The 21,706-nt window shown below is 37.1% G+C and overlaps 1 protein-coding gene across 1 annotated transcript in view; it reads left to right on the forward strand.

Moving 5' to 3' along the window:
- Positions 1–21,706, forward strand: part of LOC143673066 (structural maintenance of chromosomes protein 6-like) — a 75,884-nt gene that overhangs the window by 49,085 nt on the left and 5,093 nt on the right. Inside the window, exons 5-10 of the mRNA XM_077147440.1 lie at positions 2,757–2,874; positions 4,986–5,091; positions 16,748–16,882; positions 17,513–17,576; positions 20,968–21,048; positions 21,599–21,700. Coding sequence (XP_077003555.1) covers positions 2,757–2,874; positions 4,986–5,091; positions 16,748–16,882; positions 17,513–17,576; positions 20,968–21,048; positions 21,599–21,700 — 606 coding nt within the window. The remainder of the gene's footprint in view (positions 1–2,756; positions 2,875–4,985; positions 5,092–16,747; positions 16,883–17,512; positions 17,577–20,967; positions 21,049–21,598; positions 21,701–21,706) is intronic.

Genomic DNA, 21,706 nt, shown 5'->3' on the forward strand with positions numbered 1-21,706 from the left:
TTTAAAATGCAGGAAATGTGCAACCATTTCAGCAAAAATTTTGTTCTATTTCAATTGAGCACTATTGCCATAAACACCAATGTGCAAATGTCCATGCATGGCCCCACTCTCAGCTCCTCCAAGTATAGACCTAACTAGAGGATTTCAGTATCCTATGGCAACCCCACACCTAACCTCCTGTGGAACTATCACACTGTCCTGCAGAGGGGCTTCACCACTCTGCTTCCCTACCAACAGTGACTAGGCACATCTCTCTCTCCACATTCTCTCCAGTGCTTGTATCTCTCTGCTCATTTTTAGACAGTTTTATTCACACATCATTCAATCCAATCTAGTTAACAATCAATATTTTAATTGAGAGCTTTACAGTACCGTGGTGAGATGGTGTTTTTTTTGTTTTTTTTTTTAGTATGCTATATGGTAGGGTCACATTTCATTATTTTTCCATGAGAGTGTCTCATTATTGCAGCACCATTTGTTGAATTTTTGTATGGAAATTCAACATTTTTGTTCATTTTGCTTGTTTGTTTTCTGGGAAGTGCATGGATATGGTGAGATTTTTAAACCAATGTAAGTAAATCAAAAGTAAGCAAACAAAAGTAAAATAATATCCTTAAAACAAGTTTTCTGTGTTCTAATCTGAATGCTGTATCAAAAAGACACAGTCCATGAAGTAAAGAGTTATTTCAAAATAAGTTTTCTTAATCATAGTTCTTGATGAACTGGAAGAGAACACTTATTACTCAATATGTTTTAAAATCCCTATCTCCTTCAGCTGGCATTCTTCTTTAATTGTGGCTGTTCTTAAATCTCTCTACAAAATTTAATTTTAAATCTCCTTCCCCCACCCCCTGCCACCAGCCTCAGTCCACGTCTCTGATCTTAAACTCCTCCGTCAGGCTATTGTGCCCCACCAAAAAGTAAAATCTGGACAAGTCAGATCCTTCTAAAATATTTGAAGCTGAAAACAATTGGGAAGCCAAATCCAGAATCTAACAGCATGTTGATTAAAATAATTATGTGCAATGTAATATCAAGTGGGATTTATCCCAGGTATGTAAAGGTGGTTCAATATAAGAAAATCAGTTAATGTAAAACTATAAAACAATGGGGGTAAACCATACATAATCATTTCAGCAGCTTTTGGCAAAGTCCAGTACCCTTGGGAAAAAAATACTCACATAGCTAAGAATGAAATGAAACTTCAACATGTAGAGGGCATGTATGAAAACTAGCTAACATTATGTTAATAGATGAAAAAATTAAAGTTTTCTCCTGAGATCAGGAACAAGAAAAGAATACCTGCTGTCAACACTGCTATTCAACGTTGTACTGGAAGTTCTAGCCAGAGCATTTAGGCAAGAAGATGAAATAAAGGACATTCAAATTAGAAAGAATGAAGTAAAGCTCCCTATTTGCAGATGACATAGTCCAAACAAATATTTGCAAACTGTATTTTTCTCAGTTGCCAATAAGTGAAAGCCAAAAAGTGAAAGTTGCCCAATTGTTCATGAATGGAAAAATGGGTAACAGAATGCGGTATATGTATAAATAAATGGAATATTGTCCAGCCATAAGGAATGAAGTTTGGTACTAGAGCATGAATAAACTTGAAGACATCATGTTGAGTGGAATGAGCCAGACACAAAAGGACAAAAGTTGAATATATGATCTCACTGATATGGAATAATTAGAATATGCAAATCATAGTAATTTGAATAAAAGTTTACCAGGGGTAGGATGAGGAATTGGGAGTTAATTAACTAATAGTTTCTTTTTGTGGTAGAAACGTTTTGGTAATGGATGATAGTGATGGTAGCATGAGAATATGAGTCTAATTAGCACCACTGAATTGCATAATTGAAAGTGATGAAAATGGGAAATGTAGGTTGTATATATGTTATCAAAATAAAGAGAAAAACAAACCCATAGAAATGTACAATACAAAGAATGAATCCTGATATGATTAATTATGGCCTATGCTTAATAACATAATTATTGTCTTACAGCAGTGACAACAGCACTTTTGCAAAATATTAATAATAGGGAAATCTGAGTGTGTTTGCGTGGGGTGTATGTGAACTCTATTTTCCGTATGATTTTTTTGGAAACCTGCAATGAATCTTTTAAAAACAAAAAAGAATAATATATACTCTTACCCTTTAAATTGTTCATTTATGTCACCATGTCAGATAGTGAATTCTATGTTCAAACCATGGTTGATTAATCATCTGACAAGGATGCTTTTAATATAATTCGCAGTAAGTTTCACTAAACCATGGTTCTCAATCAGAAGTATTCTATTCCCCAGGGATTATTTGATAATGTCTGGGTATAATTTTAATTGTCACAACTTGAGGGGTGGTGTGTGTGCAGCTGGCAAGTAGTGGGTGGAAAGTAGGGTTGCCTTAAATCTTCTAGAATGCACATGACAGCCTCTCACAAGAAAAAAAATCTGGTGTAAGAAGTATTAGTATTATCAAGGTTGAGAAAAGTTATGGTGCGCTTACTAGATCCTTTAAAGATTATAGAAAGTTTAGACTCTGGGAAGTGAATTTTTTTGTTATATTAAATTGGTATACTAATACATGTTTCCCATCTAATTTTGACTTATTCCATTGTTAAAGTTAACATTCACTTTCTATAACTTTTTTTCATTTGTGTTACTGCCGGTCTTTTTTCTAATGGTAAATGTTTCAATAATTATAAGGAATGAATTAAGCAGATTGATTTTTCCATTTGTTTTTTATTAATAGACTGCAACAGAAGTTGAAATAATAGAGAGTATTCAGCTAAGAAACATTATGTGTCATTCGATGCTTGGGCCCTCTAAATTTGGTTCTAATGTCAACTTTGTCGTTGGAAACAATGGAAGTAAGTGCGCTTTTCCCCCTCTTCTAATTTGACTTTCAGCAGTTCTTTTTTAAATACATGACTATTAATCCTGATAAGACTTCAGTTTATAGATCTATGTCTGGTTGCCAGTATTCTTAGTATTTGTTGCCAGTCTGTACATTGAGAAAATACTGAATTAACTCTAGGTTTGCCTTGAAATCAATACCACCAAAGAGTGGACACATAATCCTTATTGTGGTTGAGACCACCCTGTGTCTACCTCTGTTAAATATTATGATTGAGCATGAATAAAGTGGATTGTGAACCTGAAAGTGGAAGTTATTAATTGTCAGTGTTGTGGCTAATGAAAGCTGTAAGAGATACAGCATTTGTGTCAGTATTTGAATGAAAGTTACAGATTCTTTTGGCTCATTGAGGAAGAAGAAGCTGAGCTGTCCAGGCAGAGATTGCTCATCAGGAAGGTTTGGGAGGGGCACAAATGGGAGTATGTGGAGAGTGGTGAAGAGCCTTATGTGGCAGTAGTGCAGGGTCATACTGGGGGTGGACAGAGGCTCACACACAGCCGCTGGAGGCTGTGCTGTTCACTGCACTGTGGAGGATATGGAAGGTCAGATTTTGGAATTGTATTTAGTAATTAGTGGGGAGCCAATTAATGTTTTTGAGTAAAGGGTTGACAAAGTGGAAGGTTAGAATTTGTGACACTAACTGACCACGTTGTGAAATAGTGATTAAAGGGGAAACATAGGCGGAAAGACTAGGCTGACCCCTCCTGTACCGGGCTGGCCAGGCATGAAGCACACAGAGAAGGAGGCCTGCTGGGGTCTCCCAGCTCCCTGGGGACAGCGCTGGAACATGAAACCTGGCATGTTTATTGCCACAGTCCATGAGTGACTGTGTTCCCTTCTCTACCATTTAGTCAAGTAGAAGAAGTCATTCTTTGGAAGGAGAGGGCATATAGACAAAAAGACATGCCTCAGAGAGATCCCACAGAATAAGTTGTGAGAAAAGATGGATAGACCCTGCAGTTAGCTTCTTCCTTCCTTTGTTCCCTCCTTCCAGCTCTCCTTTTTTCTTTCTTCCCTCCCTCTCTCTAACTATACCTCTTTTTCCTCTTTAACTTTTGAAACTGATTTTATTAATAAAACTAATGAGAAAAATATGAAGTATTTTTTGTATTTTATAAAAATATACATTTTATATTCACTGAAGGCAGTGAATTTGATAATGAAGATAAGAGGTGAGTTAGAGAAGGCTCTTGAAAGGCATTTTAGGAGTGAATTGGATTATGTCAGTGGTGTGTTTGGTTAATTGGGGGTCCTCTGTCAAAGATGATGGACTGTTAAGAATTGATTGGAATAGTTGATCATGAGCTTCAGAAAATGGCTACCATATTCTGGGTCATTGTTGTATTGGAATGTCAAGTTGTGACATTTTATTATACCTGTTAGGGTAGAAAGAAGTACACAAATCAGTGTTCAAATTTGGAATAGTAATTGTCAAAATATTACATAAAAACATCTGTCTGTATGACTGCTAATTATTTCCTATTTGTTATCCATTTATTCAACAAATATGAAAGTGCCTGTTATCTGCTGGTATTGGATATATATATACCAAAATAGAAACTTTCCTGTACACATGGAACTTGCATTCTGGGGTTGTTAATAATTTCTGATTTGAGAATTTCTGCAAAAAATAAATAGTAATTGTAATTAAATTAGTGTGCAATAAGAACTGGTTGGGTTACATATGTATGTGTAGATAGAGGGATAATTTTATTTAATAGGCTAATGAGCCAAGATGATATATTGATAGTTTAAAGTTAGAGAGGTATCACAACCATTTTCCCCATTTCCTTTGGCAAAAATTTGATTACTGAAATGTACACTTTTTTTTCCTAATAGCAGAAAATAAATACATTTATTTTCTAATAAAACTAGGATAAATACAACTTAAAAATATTTTTGCTACTTTATCACTGGAAGAAAATGATAATTGCATTATAAAATTTTATTTAGGATGAAACCAGTTCACATTTTCATTCAGAAATCTTACTGCCTCAAATTGTAGAAGTTAGGTTTTCTTTTCTCTCTTTAATAAATATAATTTTTCAACACCTATTTCTTTAGGTGGAAAGAGTACAGTACTTACAGCTCTCATAGTTGGTCTTGGTGGAAAAGCAGTCACTACTAATAGGGGATCTTCTTTAAAGGGTTTTGTGAAAGATGGACAGAAGTAAGTGTTTACTTTCTACATGTATTTTCAATTCTTTAGTAAGAAGTAGCTCTTTTCAAAAGAAAATAGGAAATCAAGTTTGTGCACTGGTGGTTAGGCTGTGGATTAGAGGTAAAGTTGAAGCACGGCGTTCCTTTCTCTGTTTTTCACCTACTCTAGACACCCATTTCATGTAGGCATTAATAGAAATGAAGTAGCTTTCCAGCACAGGAACAGCAGTATCATGTCTTTTCATGCCTTTCTCTTGGCCCTCCTTGCCAGCATGAGCCACTGCTGCCTGCTTTTCTCTCTTCTCAGATAGCTTGGGTGAATTATTGGTGTGTAACTGTTCACATACTCATGGTTATTGCAGTCTTCCTGGAAAAGCTTGTGGCAGTAAATCTATATATGTTGATTTAAGAGAATATTTATAAGAATTGGATTTTCCTGCCCTTTGACTCAAACAAACAACAGCAAGACCACATCAGTTCAGTGGGGGCAAGAGCAGAGTTGACAACCAACCAAGGTATCCCCACACAGAATATCTGTCTCCAACTCTCTAAGAATTTCAGAAATATTCCACCCTCTTACTACTTTTATACCCTTTAACTAGGTGCTTACAGTAATGAGTTTGAGGACCACAATTGCAAGTCCGTCTGTGGCCTGTTCTGACTCTTGGTGAATGGTCATATAACCATTCTCTTTACTTTTACATTTATATTTATTTTTGTTATGGGTTATCCTCACATACCCTGTATTGATCATCTAGTTTGCATCATCATGGACTCATGGCCTTCTGACCACTAGCAGTTCTCTCTTCATTTTAGTACTACCCAATGTATTTTGAAGGGACTTTGTTTCTCATGACAGCTGGTTGTCCCAGACGCTGCTGTGTTAGCTGTCATAGTGAGACTGCTTCCACTGCACAGTGCTCTCAGGGGCCCAGGGCCCGGGATAGTCTGAACTTTGATGCTTAGCAGTTGTATCTTTTTTCCTCTTCTCTATGTTCCATCCATTTAGCTTCTTATTTTTTACTAAAAATGAAGGGGGACGAGTTGTGAATCAGGGTTAGGGGCTGTAAGCCAAGGTTTCATCTTGACTCAACAGAAATGGGAGTGGGAGAAGCATAGCAAATCATTTCCCCTGCTGAATGGCCTTGGAAAAGAACTACTTGATTACCAATTCCCCCACATATTTTTTTGTCTCTACTTATCTTATTTCGGCCCCATAACCTTGAGCAAGGTCTATTGATTCCGTTCCAATGCCCCAGGAAAATAATGTATGAAGTGAAGAGTTGTTTTAACACTTTGATGAGTTATTTCAACTCTTTTTCAACTCATTATACTTAATTATCTGTTTCTTTGTTGTTTTTTGTTTGTTTTGGGGGGCAAACAACCACCTGGTCTACCTCTCCTGGTAACATATTGATATTTCGAATAGACACTTCAGGAAGAAAATACTTTATATAGCATTAGATGCTTTATGTCTCAGTTAAAAACTTCTTTTTTTAATATGGGAGGTACCCAGACCAAAGCAGAAATTTCCTTGAAACTGAGACCTGTCCTCTGAATATTAAAAGAAGGAAAAGGGTCTCTCACAAATCACTGACTTTCAAGGACACAGCTGCCTTTAGAGGAGAAAATTAATGTTTAAAAACAGTTGATAACAGTTAAAAACTTTAACCTGAGCTCATTCTCCTCTTTATTGACCTTGCCTGAAAATATAGCTAAGAAACTTCTTCTCCAATCTATATATATTACCTATATCATCCTGTCATTAAAAACATTTGGTACCTATGAAATTCCCCTTGTTTTATAGTTTGATTCTATCATCACTTTTATACAGATTGACTCCCTTAGGATTTCAGTTCTGTTCTTACTCTGTCCTACGACTACTCCCTGCAGTATCCCACTCTGCCTGAAGGAGGCCTGCAGTCCTGCACAGGGCTGAAGTTGTCCTGAAGACTGCCCTCCTCCCCCGCATCCCACCTCATTTCAGACACTAGGGCACAGTGTCAGAGTCCAGGAGACCCATTTATGGCATCTGGGCTTTGGTCCAAACTTGGGCTTCCTTTCAGTTCTCCTTAGAAATACTTGACTAATATGATTTGGAGAATCCAGAAAACTTCCTTGGGCCTCAGCCCTCCACCAGTGCTTTAGCAGTGGGCAGTAAATGAATTCTAATATGCCTCCTCCCATGAAAACCTCTCTCAGTGACCCAAGGTCTCATGTTCATAAAGAATAGTCAGGTACTTGAACATTTTGCTTCATTCTTCCCTCACTCAGCTTTCCTAATACTGGCCTGATGGTGCTGGGATTTTTGCATCAAACTTACTTCTGACATTAGCCATGAAATAATGAGTGAGTTACAGAGGGATCTGCTGTATATTTCTGATTTATTTAGCCAAAGGTGCAGAACTCATACTGGCTGCCCACAGAAGGAGCAGATATATCATATTTTTACATGGATTTTCCTATTTCATTATTCCCATCCATGTGGGTTCTTGCCAGTTAACCTCTGTACAGTATTTCAATGTTGAGAATGAAGCCAAATTCTTACTGTGACACTGCATGTTTATTTCCATTCTGGAAGAACTGTTATTGTCAGTCTGTCTTTCCACTTAAAGATCTCCTGTATTTACAAACATTGGGTTCTATGGCTTTTGACTGAAATTTAACATTGGCAAAGGCTACGTCAGTATGGTGGGGGAAGGGGAGAGACAGAGTTATTGCTCAGCCCAGTTTTCCCTGCCTTGCACACATTTTTTGAGGAATTTGTTATGAGACTTTTTCATGAACCTTAATTTTCTAAAAACTTTCTTGCCTTATATTTAGTAAATTCATGTAGCAATAGGATATCAGTACCTCTGATGTTCTCACTATTAGAAAGATAGATCTCATGCAAGGAGTAGCTAAGAATTAAGGTAATAAAGTCACCATTTGGTAATTAAGCCCACTTGATTGTTTGATGACAGAGAGCAAATGGAGGTTGCTTTGTTTGTTAAATGTTTTCATGATTTTCACAAGGTACGTTTACTTAATACTAGATGTTCTAGTTTGCCAGCTGCCAGAATGCAACACACCAGAGATGGATTGGCTTTTAATAAAATGGGATTTATTTCATTAGTTCTTCAGAGGAAAGGCAGCTAGCTTTCAACTGAGGTTCTTTCTTATGTGGGAAGGTGCAGGGTGATCTCTGCTGGCCTTCTTTCCAGGCCTCTAGGTTCCAACAACTTTCCCTGGGTGATTCCTTTCTGCATCTCCAAAGGCCTGGGCTGAGCTGCAAGTCCTGAGATGAGGGATGCTGAACTGCTTGGGCTGTGCTACATTGATCTATCTCATTTAAGCACCAACCAATTAAATCAAACATCATTCATTACAGCAGGCACGCCTCCCAGCCAACTGCAGATGTAATCAGCAACAGATGAGATTCATGTACCATTGGCTCATGTCCACAGCAACAGAACTAGGTGCCTTCACCTGGCCAAGTTGATACCTGAATCTAACTACCACGCTAGATGATCATACTAGTTAGTGAAATACATTAAGTTTGGGGCCATTTTGTAGGCCAGCTTTACTTCCATTTTGTACTCTGGTTAGTGGTTCACAACCTTGACTGTTCATTAGAATCAACTTGGGAAGCTCTTTTTAAAAATATTTTTATTGAGAAATCTTTGCACACATACAGTCCATACATGCTGTACAATCAGTGGTTCATAATAGCATCACATAGTTGTGCATTCATCAACCATGATCGTTTTTAGAAATTTGCATCACTCCAGAAAATGAAATAAAAAAGAAAAAACTCAGGCATCCCATACCCCCTACACCTCCTTCTGATTGACCACCAGTATTTCAGTATACCCAATTTTCACCCTTTATTGCCCACCCATTATTTATTTATTTTTTATCCTTAATGTTTTTTTACTCATCTGTCCATACCTGGGATAAAAGGAGCACCAGATCAAAGTTTTCATAATCACATAGTCACATTGTAAAATTTACATCCTTACAGAAGAATTAAGGCTACTGAAACACAGCTCAACAGTTTCAGGTATGTCCCCCAGCCACTCCAATACACCATAAACTAAAAAAAGGGTACCTATATAATGCTTAAAAATAACCTCCAGGATAACCTCTGGACTCTGAAATCTCTCAGCCCCTGAAACGTTTTCTCATTTCTCTCTTCCTCCTTTTGGTCAAGAAGACTTTCTAAATCTCATGATGCCAATTCCTGGCTCATTACCAGGAATTGGGTCCCGCATTGCCAGAGACTTATACCCCTTGGAGTCATGTCTCACCTAGAGGGGAGGGCAGTGGGTTCACCTGCTGAGTTGGCTTAGAGAGAGAAGCCACATCTGAGCAAGAAAGAGGTTCTCTGGGGGTGACTCTTAGGCATAAACTTAGCCTATCCTTTGCAGGAATAAGTTTTGTAGAGTCAAACCCCAAGCTTGAGGCCTCAGCCTATTAATTTGATTGTCCCCACTACTTGTGAGAATATCAGAAATTCCCCAAATGGGGAAGTTTGATATTTCCTCCTTTTGTCCCAGTCCCTTGAGGGAACTTTGCAAATACTTTTTTATTCACTACCCAGATTATTCTGTGATATCTGTACAAACCAACCAGTTCTCACACCCTGTTCAAGATTCTCTGTACTTATGGTGTTACTGACCAGACAAGTTAAATTATGTAATGTGCTACCCAAAATATAAATTTTGTACCAAATAAATGTCTCCCTCTAGTCTCACGCAGAAGTCGAAGTTTTAAAATATGGACCACATCATCCTTTACCTTCTGATTTGCCTTAGTCCTATCTAGATCACCTTCATTCATATCTGTAGAAGAAGTCTGATGATGTTTTCAACTTATTGAACAGTTTCTGCATGGGGTACTGCTGACTTTTCATAGCTTCAAAGTTCTGACTTTGAGTCTGAAGTGTCACATAAATACCTGAAGTTTCTGGGAACAACCAGGTTATATACAAACAGCTCAGTATCTCAGAATTTAGAAATAACAGTCACAACTCCTCAATATAAATGACTGCTGTAAGAGCTTAGAATCGAGGACCCATTACAATAGGCCCCAACCTGATAACCCTTCTTCTCATCTTCACTGAGTTTTTATATTATAGTTAGTCCATATGATTGAGGCATGATAATATTTGTCTTTTTGTCCCTGACATTCCATTCAACATACAGTCCTTAAGCTTCATTCAACTAGTTGCATGCCTCACAACTTCGTTCCTTCTTGTGGTCACTCAGTAGTCCACTGTATGTACGCACCACAGTCCCCACTTCCTTCCCTCAGTTGTTTTCCCCTTAGGCCACCTCCATCTGTTGTGAGCACTGCCACCATCAACACCAGTGTCCAAATGTCCATTCATGTCCCAACACTCAGTTTGGGCTTTCAGGATCCTATGGCAGCCCCACCCCTGGCCTCCTCTGGACCCACCACACTGCCCTCCAAGGGGCTGCAGCTCGCAGTTTCCCTACCAACAGTGAATAGAAACATGTCTTTCTCCACATTTTTTTCTAGCTCTTGTCTCTCTGTTCATTTTTGAAGTTTTATTCACGCATCATACAATCCAAGCTAAGTAAATAGACATACCTTCACCACCATAATCTATATGAAGATAATTCCTTTTCTTCCTCAAAGAATCCATACCCCTCCCCCATATCTCTCTCTTGTTGGTATTTAGTTTTGGCATAGTGCCTTTGTTATAGTCATTGGAAGCATGCTATAGTGTTAGTGTTGATTATAGACCCTAGCTCGCATTGATTGTACTTTTTCCTGTATACCATCCATTTTCAGCACCTTGCAAGGATGACATTCATTTGTTCTCCTTCATGTGAAAAATGTTTTTATATTTGTACTTTTAATGACCCATCATAGTTCACTCTAGGACAGTTGTTAAGTAATAGCATTTCAGTCTCTGGCCTCTGTCTATTCTGGTTTCATACATGCCCCCAGCCCTTCTCCCTCAGTCATTCTCACATTCAGCTTCTTTCAGAGTACTTACATTATTGTGCTACAGTCAGGTAGTATTGTGCTATCCATTTCTGAATTTTTACAGTCAGTCCTGTTGCACAATCTTATCCCTTCAGCACCAAATGCCTAATCTCTACCCTTTTTCTGTCTCCTGATAACGTGTGTTCTTAACTTCAGCTCTCAAAGATCACTCATTAACATTATTCATATTAGTGAGACCATACAGTATTTTTCATTTTGTTTCTGACTAATTTCACAGCACAATGTCCTCAAGCACATTGTTACATGCTTCATGACTTTATTCTATTTTACAGCTTCTTAGTAGTCCATCCATTATACCACAGCTTGTTTAGCCATTCATCTGTTGATGGACATTTGGACTGTTTCCATCTCATGGAAATTGTAAATGATGCTGCTATAAACATTGGTGTGTGCAAATGTCCATCTATGTCCTTGCCCTTAGGTCCTCTGAATATATAGCTAGTAATGGGGTTGCTGGATCATATGGTGATTCTATACTTAGCTTCCTGAGGAACTGCCAAGCTGCCTTCCGCAGCAGTTGTACCATTTTACATTCCCACCAACAGTAGATAAGTGTGCCTCTTTCTCCACATCCTCTCCAGCACTTGTGTTTTGTTTTTTTTTTAAGTGTAAGCACTTTTATTTGGGAAGTGAATTTATAGAAAGCACCAGTAGGGAGGCAGGAAGTGAGAGTGGAAAGGGCAGGCGCCAATACAGGGGCATTAATGGGCAGATTTTACCTCTGTGGGCAACTGGGACTCCCTCTTGCTGACGATCGCTGGGTGGGAGGAAGCTCTCTTCGCTCATAAACTAAGGGCTGCTCCCAGGGGCACAAATGCCCTTTCACTTTCAGCCTGGTCTGCATGGCTTCCAGAGAATGACTTTCAGCAAAGACGAACAGGTGCTTGAAGTAACAGCTGAGTGGACGTGCATGGAAACTGTGTGGACTGAGGGGACATGGAGGGACATAATGTCTACTGTACATGTGTTCCACATTTACTTTTTTTTATTAATTAAAGAAAAAAAGAAATTAACCCAACATTTAGAAATCATTCCATTCTACATATGCAATCAGTAATTCTTATCATCACATAGATGCATGATCATCATTTCTTAGTACATTTGCATCGATTTAGGAAAAGAACTAGCAAAACAACGGAAAAAGCTATAGAATGTTAATATAGAGAAAAAATAAAAATAATAATAATAGTAAAAAAAAAGACACAAACAGACAAACAAAAAAAAACCTATAGCTCAGATGCAGCTTCATTCAGTGTTTTAACATGATTACTTTACAATTAGGTATTATTGTGCTGTCCATTTTTGAGTTTTTGTATCTAGTCCTGTTGCACAGTCTGTATCCCTTCAGCCCCAATTACCCATTATCTTACCCTGTTTCTAAGTCCTGTTGGTCTCTGTTACCAGTGACATATTCCAAGTTTATCTCGAATGTCGGTTCACATCAGTGGGACCATACAGTATTTGTCCTTTAGTTTTTGGCTAGACTCACTCAGCATCATGTTCCCTAGGTCCATCCATATTATTACATGCTTCATAAGTTTATTCTGTCTTAAAACTGCATAATATTCCATCGTATGTATATACCACAGTTTGTTTAGCCACTCGTCTGCTGATGGACATTTTGGCTGTTTCCATCTCTTTGCAATTGTAAACAATGCTGCTATAAACATTGATGTGCAAATGTCCATTTGTGTCTTTGCCCTTAAGTCCTTTGAGTAGATACCTAGCAATGGTATTGCTGGGTCATATGGCAATTCTATATTCAGCTTTTTGAGGAACCGCCAAACTGCCTTCCACAGTGGTTGCACCATTTGACATTCCCATCAACAGTGGATAAGTGTGCCTCTTTCTCCGCATCCTCTCCAGCACTTGTCATTTTCTGTTTTGTTGATAATGGCCATTCTGGTGGGTGTGAGATGATATCTTATTGTGGTTTTGATTTGCATTTCTCTAATGGCCGGGGACATTGAGCATCTCTTCATGTGCCTTTTGGCCATTTGTATTTCCTCTTCTGAGAGGTGTCTGTTCAAGTCTTTTTCCCATTTTGTAATTGGGTTGTCTGTCTTTTTGTTGTTGAGTTGGACAATCTCTTTATAAATTCTGGATACTAGACCTTTATCTGATATGTCATTTCCAAATATTGTCTCCCATTGTGTAGGTTGTCTTTCTACTTTCTTGATGAAGTTCTTTGATGCACAGAAGTGTTTAATTTTGAGGAGTTCCCATTTATTTATTTCCTTGCTTCAGTGCCCTTGCTTTAAGGTCCATAAAACCGCCTCCAACTGTAAGTTTCATAAGATATCTCCTTACATTTTCCTCTAACTGTTTTATGGCCTTAGACCTAATGTTTAGATCTTTGATCCATTTTGAGTTAACTTTTGTATAGGGTGTGAGATACGGGTCTTCTTTCATTCTTTTGCATATGGATATCCAGTTCTCTAGGCACCATTTATTGAAGAGACTGTTCTGTCCCAGGTGAGTTGGCTTGACTGCCTTATCAAAGATCAAATGTCCATAGATGAGAGGGTCTATATCTGAGCACTCTATTCGATTCCATTGGTCGATATATCTATCTTTATGCCAATACCATGCTGTTTTGACCACTGTGGCTTCATAATATGCCTTAAAGTCAGGCAGCGTGAGACCTCCAGCTTCGTTTTTTTCAAGATACTTTTAGCAATTCGGGGCACCCTGCCCTTCCAGATAAATTTGCTTATTGGTTTTTCTATTTCTGAAAAATAAGTTGTTGGGATTTTGATTGGTATTGCATTGAATCTGTAAATCAATTTAGGTAGGATTGACATCTTAACTGTATTTAGTCTTCCAATCCATGAACACGGTATGCCCTTCCATCTATTTAGGTCTTCTGTGATTTCTTTTAACAGTTTTTTGTAGTTTTCTTTGTATAGGTTTTTTGTCTCTTTAGTTAAATTTATTCCTAGGTATTTTATTCTTTTAGTTGCAATTGTAAATGGGATTCGTTTCTTGATTTCCCCCTCAGGTTGTTCATTACTAGTGTATAGAAATGCTACAGATTTTTGAATGTTGATCTTGTAGCACTTGTTGTTTTGATTTGTTTTTTTATAATGGCCATTGTAGTTGGTTTGAGGTGATAACTTGTAGTTTTGGTGTGCATTTCTCTAATAGCTAGTGAAGTTGGGCATCTTTTCATGTGCCCTTTAGCCATTTGTATTTCCTCTTTAGGAAGTGACTTTTGCCCGTTTTTTAATTGGGTTGTTTTTCATTTTGCTGTTGAGTTGAATGATCTCCTTATATATTCTGAATACTAAACCCTTGTCTAATAATGTGCTTTCTAAATACTGTCTCCCATTGCATTGGGAAGCTTTGAAAAACCATGAATTGAAGCTTTTCAGGAAGACTTCTGTTTTAATTGGGGATTGTTAAAAAACAAAAACAAAACACCCCACTAACCTTCTCCAAGTGTTTTTTAAAAGAGATTACCTTAAAGATGCACATATATGTATGTTGCAAGCTGTGGGGAGGAAGCACAAGTAGGAATCCTGAGGACCAGAACTGAGAGACCCTCGGGAGGCAGGTAGCTTTTGTCTCTGGGCCTTTTTTTCTGGCTTTCTCTGGGTGTGTTTCTTTCTGGGCCTCTGTCTCCTTGTCCCTTTCTTTGGACTGTCCTTCCATCCTGCAACTGTACCACTTCCTTCCCACCCTTTTTAAATGGCTGTACTTCTGTGTACTCTCCCCCCTCCCTTTTTCTCTTTAGGACAAGTGTGTGGATGTGTGAATGTGTCTTCTCCTTCTCATTGTCCCTGGACTACCTGGGCTCTCTCACTCCTTAGCTAGATCTTTATTACTCCTTGTGTCTCTGTGTGGGCAGGTATTTATGTTGTACTGTCCTCGTCTGTGGCTGTGTAGGGAAGTCCTTGTGTGTTCTCCGTGTTTCTGGTTCATTCTCCAGTATTTCTGGGCATGTAAATCTATCTGTCTGTTTGAGTAGTTTCCTGCTGGTTTATCTGTCCTATACTCTTTGTAGTCTGTGCACTTTTTCCTTTGTCCATCAGATTATTAGGCCCCATGTTGGTTTCATTAGTCCCAAAGGCCTGACTTTGTAGTTCAGGAAATCACCCTCTCTGGACTTGAGTGCATCTTAATTTGAAAATATTTATATTTTCTGAGGTAATTTTAAGTTTATGGAAATGTTGCTGCAAAAATAATCCAGAGAGCTCCTGTATACCCTTCACCCATTATCCCATGGTATTAATATCTTACATAATTAAGATATATTATTAAAGCTAACAAGCTAAGAATTAATATGGGTATTGTGTCATTAACTAAGTTATACAGTCTTTATTTGGATTCTACCAGTTTTTCTTAACTTGAATTTTTTTAAAGAAGCATCTGGTTGGCTCAGTTAGGGTCAGATTTCTTTATCTAGCTCAATCCCTTGGAAGGCAGAGTGGAGAGGTGACATTTTGTGCAGCTGTGGCTGTGTAAACCCTCTCTTTCTGCTCGGACACTTGCAGAGAAGGCATTGAGGCAGCAAGAGCTGGGCAAACCCCTGATGAGTCTGTTGTAATATCAGTAATTTACAGGGAAGCACGTCTTGGGGTTTTTTGTTGTTGTTGTGTGCATGGGCAGGTACCAGGAATCAAACCCAGGTCTACAGCATAGCAGGCAAGAACTCTGCCTGTTGAACCACTGTGGCCCACCCATCTTTGGTGTTTTTTTTTTTTACATTTCCTGCAAGTGGGAACAATTTTAGAGTATGATTATAGATTCATCAAAATGTTCTATTAAAGATTTCATTATTTACCAATTAAAAGTTTTATGTAAATGACTTTAGCATTGTGTCACAGTTCATGTGAACTAGAGAAATATTTTCTATTTAAAGAACTTATATGTATGTATGTATTAATGTTCTTCACCAACATTTTCATTTTTCTACAAAGCTTTATTTTAGTAGACGTTAAAGAAAAAAAGAGCTGGAAATGTAAACTGAAATTTTAAAAAGATAATTTTTTCTCTACAATATCTTAAAAACCTGTGGTTGTAAATGCCTTAACATTCTTTAAAACTTTAAAATCTCAACAGAGGTTATTGATTAGGTAGGCTTAAACTGTTGACATTCATATGTGTGTTTGGTTGCATTTTACTACTTTGTAATGCCAATAAAGCTTTAAGAGACTTTCAGCTCTGTTTTACATTTCCTGATATCAAGTATTTTCCCTTTTTATTGCCAAGTGATTGAAAAATTAGTTTTGTTAGAAAATGTTATTTTTTACCATGATTCTTCATCATTTTATTTTTAAAGGCTTACTGTCACCTTTATTATGCAATTCATAATAGATAGTATAATACTAACTACATAAGGTAATGTCTAATTTGCCCACATGTTTTGAAACAACCAGAGCTTAGTGGGTTTTGTGCAAATGTATTTGTTATGGGTAGAGTAGTCAAGTATTTTTTATAAGAGTTCTTTCATTCCCAACTTTATTTTTTTGTTAGACCTACTCTCTTTAACATTTTGTAGTTGACTATTAACCATTAGCTGCAGGTATAAAGTTAGTTTTCAAATGAATTAGCTGAATTATTAGGAGGAGGAGAATTGAAAATATTTGAAAATTCTTGCAGTTGTACTGTACCTTTATATGATTTAGATTTGCCTCATGTTTCAGCTCAGCAGATATCTCAATAACTTTAAGGAATAGAGGAGATGATGTATATAAAGCAAATGTGTATGGCGGCTCTATAATTGTGCAGCAGCTCATCAGCATGGACAGAAGTCAGTATTACAAACTGAAAAGTGAATCAGATTTGTTCATTTCTTTTTATGTCATATAAAGTATTAGTAAATACCTGATACGAAAGAGTATGTGATTGTGCTCGTTCAGTGAAAGAGCTCTTTTTACCCATCTCTTGAAACTGCCTTCTTTCTTGTGAGAGGATTGGTTGTATGCACACATACATGGAAACATACCCCTGCACACATATGTTACGAAGAGTTGTTTTACCAGCAAGACATGATAGTAACAAAACCATCATTAGCAAAATTTAGGTAAACTTGAAACAGGTTATGTACCATTTTGTTCTCACTTGCTAGCCGTCTTTCTCCTTCTATAATTTCTATAGCATGTGGAAAGAGATGTTTAGCAAAAGGTGGGAAAAGTCCATAAAGGATGGACATAAAGATGAGTATTAAGAGTTGTGAGAGAAGAGGTGGGCAAAGAACTAAATGAAGTGTTTGATGTGGGAGGGAGAGAAGCACTGCCGCTGCTCCTGTGTGTCTGCTCTGCTCTGTGCACTTCCATCATCTTTAGGATGTTTCTCCAGTTCAGATTTATGTACATTCTGTGGTACCTTTCTTGATGATATGATGAAAATATTTTTTTCTGTATCATTGCCCTAGAAACAGTTTGGTGATTTGATTGTTTCTCCAAACTAGGGGCTGTGGTTTCTACAAGGAAAGAAGAGCTAATTGCAATTCTTGATCATTTTAACATACAGGTAATTGCTAGATTAATTCATGCAACTGGTTATTTTTTGTGATTTTTTTTTAGCCCTTTTTGTTAAAGATCCTTTGGCAAAGCTATTAGGGTACTTGTAGTCCTAAAACACTAATATGTCGTCTCATCCACATCCTTTATTTGGAAGTGAGAAGCTGAGAGAGAAGAGAGGTTTTATTTTTAGGTGATTTTTTAGCTGGTTATGGTAGGATCTGTTTCATTCTAGGAGTCTTTCCAGTGCACCATACTGTCTTCCAGGGTTGAGGACACAAGACTAGTCACCAAGGAGAGAGAATGGTCAGAGTCTGGGTCTCTTTCCAGTTTGGTTTAAAACAAAGCTGTCCAATACAACTTTTGGGGATGGTCAAAATGCTCTTAATGTGCTGTTCAGTGGCATAGCCACTAGGCACGGGTAGCCATTGGACTAGTGTAACCAAGGAATTGAATTTATTTAATTTTAGTTAGTGCAAATTAAAAATAGCTCCATGTGGCTATTGGCCCTCATATGGGATTGCATAGGTTCAGGAAAATAATTATTAAATTCTGATGAAAAGTTGATAATGCAAATAAATTTCAGTTTAGAATACAGGACAATAGAATTGAATTTGTTAAGCAAAATCAGGAAAATCAAAAGTTAGAGTTTATGGATTGTAAAGCTTTAAGGAGAATCTTGAAGGGCATCCAGTACAGTTTTATAACTTTGTAGAATGCTTACCTTATGCATGTTTACCCTGTGGAGAATCTGTACAGGCATTGCTTCAGCTTGTGATTGAATGTATAGCGATAGGGAAATCACCTCTGCTTATGAACACATGTATTTACTAGAAAGTTTTCATTGTGCAGAAAGTAGAATAAAGCCTGTTTCTCTAAGCTCCCAGTTCCTTAGGGAATGAAAAACATGTTTACTGTCTTTGAAGTAGTTGAAGGTTGTCATCATAAGCCCTTCAGTCCTTATTTATGGTTAATGGAAGGTCTGGTGCTCTGCTGTCCAGTACGGTGGCCACTCACCACATGTGAATGCTGCAATTTGTGTAGTCCAAATGGAAATGGATTCTAGGTTTATAATACAGGCTGGATTTTGAAGATTTAGTAAGAAGGAATGACTGAATTTTCTGTGTTGATTACATCTAAAAATGATAATATTTTGGATATATTAGATTAAAATACATTATTAAAATTAATTTTACCCATTTTTATGTTTTCAGCCTGGTTACTAGAACATTTAAAATTATGTGTGGCTGGCATTATACAATTAACTCCTAAACATTGCAACTTTCCCCATCGCAGCCTCAATATTGCAGGTTGGCACAAGAAATCAAATGAGAATTTTGGGGGAGTTTTGTGGAAGCTGCTATTAGGCATTAATGAGTTGACAGTAAAGCACATCATGAAAAAAGAGAAGGAAATCTGTGAAGTTGTTGCTGCAGATACACCAACAACTGCAGGGCCTTTGCATAAACCACAAGGTCTGCATCTTGTAGAAGGTGCAACATTCTTTTAGGTGCAGGATTGTCATAAAAAAGACATTCCAGTAGACTCTGACATCATATGAGAAAAGACTAAGTCCTTATATGATTACCTAAAGGAAAATAGATGTTTAAGCCTGGAAAGTCTGGTTTGAAGATTTTAAAAAGTGCTGTTCTAGTTTACTAGCTGCTGGAATGCAACATACCAGAAACATACCAGCTTTTAAAGAGGGGAATTTACTGAATTCCTAGTTTACAATTCTAAGACTTGATAATGTCCACTTTAAAGCAAGGCTATAGAAATGTCCAAATTAAGGAACCAACAAGACGTTACCTTCACTCAACAAAGGCCAATGAATTGCGGATTTCTCTTTCAACTGGAAAGACACATGGTAAACCTGGGGGCATCTGCTAGCTTCCTCCCTGGGCTTCTTGCATCATGAAGCTCCCCCAGGGATGTTTTTCTTCTTCCTCTCCAAAGGTCTCTGCTTCTGTGGGCACTTTCGGTTGTTTTGGCTCTGCTTCCGGTGATTCTGAAGCTTTTTTCCAAAAATGTGCCCTCTTAAAAAATTCCAGCAAAGTAATCAAGATCCACTGGAAGGGGTGGAGTCAAATCTCCTTCTAATCAAGGTTAATACCCACCATTGGGTGAGCCACATCTCTGTGGAGAGAGTCTAACCAAGTCTCCAGCCTATGGCTGGATAGGGATTAAAAGAAATGGCTGCCTCCACAATACTGGGTGAGGATTAAAGCCTGGTTTTTGTAGGTACATAAACAAACTAGTACAAATATGTAACATAAAAGTAACAGGAGAGGCAGTATCTGCTCATCAAGAAAAGCAGCAAGACCTAGAGTCGTTGGGCCTGGGAACACCATTTCAGAAACAATCAAAGGGGTATAGAAAAAACATTGTCAGCTTTGATGAAGCTGTTAATCAAAAATTGGTGGCCAAATATCATTAAAGCTGGTTCATTTGTTCTTTTAAAAAGTCAAATGCAGTGTGAAATTGAGATATATGACAGGCGTTAAAAATTACAACAGTCTGTTTTACCTATATAATAAAAATATGATGTCAAATGGAGAGACTATATACATAAATGCTTTTCCTTATCTTGGATGAATTGACCCAACGTTTTACTTAGAATTTTTTTACCATTGTCCTACTGACAGATTACACAATCTGTATTTTACATAATCTATAATCAACAAACAAGGTTATTTTTTAGAATATAAATTGCTTTACTGAAGATGTAATTGAGTAGTGACCACGAATCATTTTTGAAACAAGTTGTATTTTTTTAACTTTTTAATCTGTATTTTGTTAGTTTTAACTTAAGTCAAAGCAGATTAAGTTAATTGATGGCTTATTTAAAGTGATCCCCCTTCAAAAGAAAAGACTCCAATATTTCCATTTGTTTCACAATATTCTTATGAAGAAATGTAGGCAAATGAGAAATCTGGAGAATCACTATAAGAAAAACAAGCAATACTTGTCAACATAACTCTGATTAGAAGTAACTCTAATTAGTTGGGCTTTGGGCGATTAGTTGGAGAAGGCACCTGACCTCAGTGCTCAAACATTTTCATACTCTGTTGTCCTTCAGCCAGAGTACTATAATGATATAGAGCATGTGGTAGAAATGAAAAGTTTTCTAATGAAATACTTCTGAAGAGGGTTCTTGTGCCAGTGTTCTCATGTAATATAGGATATTTGTTTTAACTACAGTATTTACTTCTTTTACTAACATGAATTTTGAGACATTTCTCTACGTTAAAAATTGCTACCATTTTCTTTTGTATATTCAGCATAACGTTATAACTTGATGGCACCATAGGTCAATTATGATCTATGTTACAGTTCATTTATTTTTCAATCATTAAAGTGTAGTGTTAAAAAGTAATCTTTGTTTTGTTTTCTTGTTTCAGGTAGATAATCCTGTCTCTGTTCTAATGCAAGAGATGAGCAAGCAGTTCTTGCAGTCTAAAAATGAGGGTGACAAATATAAAGTAAGGGGCACCTAGATGTAAACCCACAAAAAAGAAAAACATGTATAGATTAAGTGTAAATATTAAACATTATTCTTGCTAACATAGTACGTATGGAAAGTTTTTTTTAAGCTACCTATTTAAAATAATGGAGTAGGACCAAATTAAGAAATTGTTAAGATGGGAGTGTAATTTTCCTGGTAAAGCCTTATTTTCACTTTCTGGCTTTTAATCTTGAAAGAATCAATTTTTTTTTAATCTTTAAGGAAATTGAAGGGAACAGTTGGTCATAAGTATGTAATTTTTAAATCTTAAATTTAAGATTTTTAAGTGGATTTTTAAGTGTTTGCAAGTAACTTATAGATGTGAACATAGCAAGTTAGGTAAGTTAATTTTAGAACTGAAATAATGCACATATTCTTTTGTGCTTATGCGTAGTTGTTTACATTATGCTTTAAATGTCATTTTACTTAAATCAGTCTAAAACAGTTTTGGAGACCAATCCTGGTTTTTTCCATAGCTTTGTGAAAGTTTACCAACTCCTAATAGCATTCTTTTTTTTACTGTACAGTTCTTTATGAAAGCAACTCAACTTGAACAGATGAAGGAAGATTATTCATACATAATGGGAACAAAGGAAAGGACAAAGGAGCAGATAAATCAAGGAGAAGAGGTTTGT

Source organism: Tamandua tetradactyla, unplaced genomic scaffold, assembly GCF_023851605.1.
Source record: "Tamandua tetradactyla isolate mTamTet1 unplaced genomic scaffold, mTamTet1.pri scaffold_103_ctg1, whole genome shotgun sequence".
NCBI lineage: Eukaryota > Metazoa > Chordata > Mammalia > Pilosa > Myrmecophagidae > Tamandua > Tamandua tetradactyla.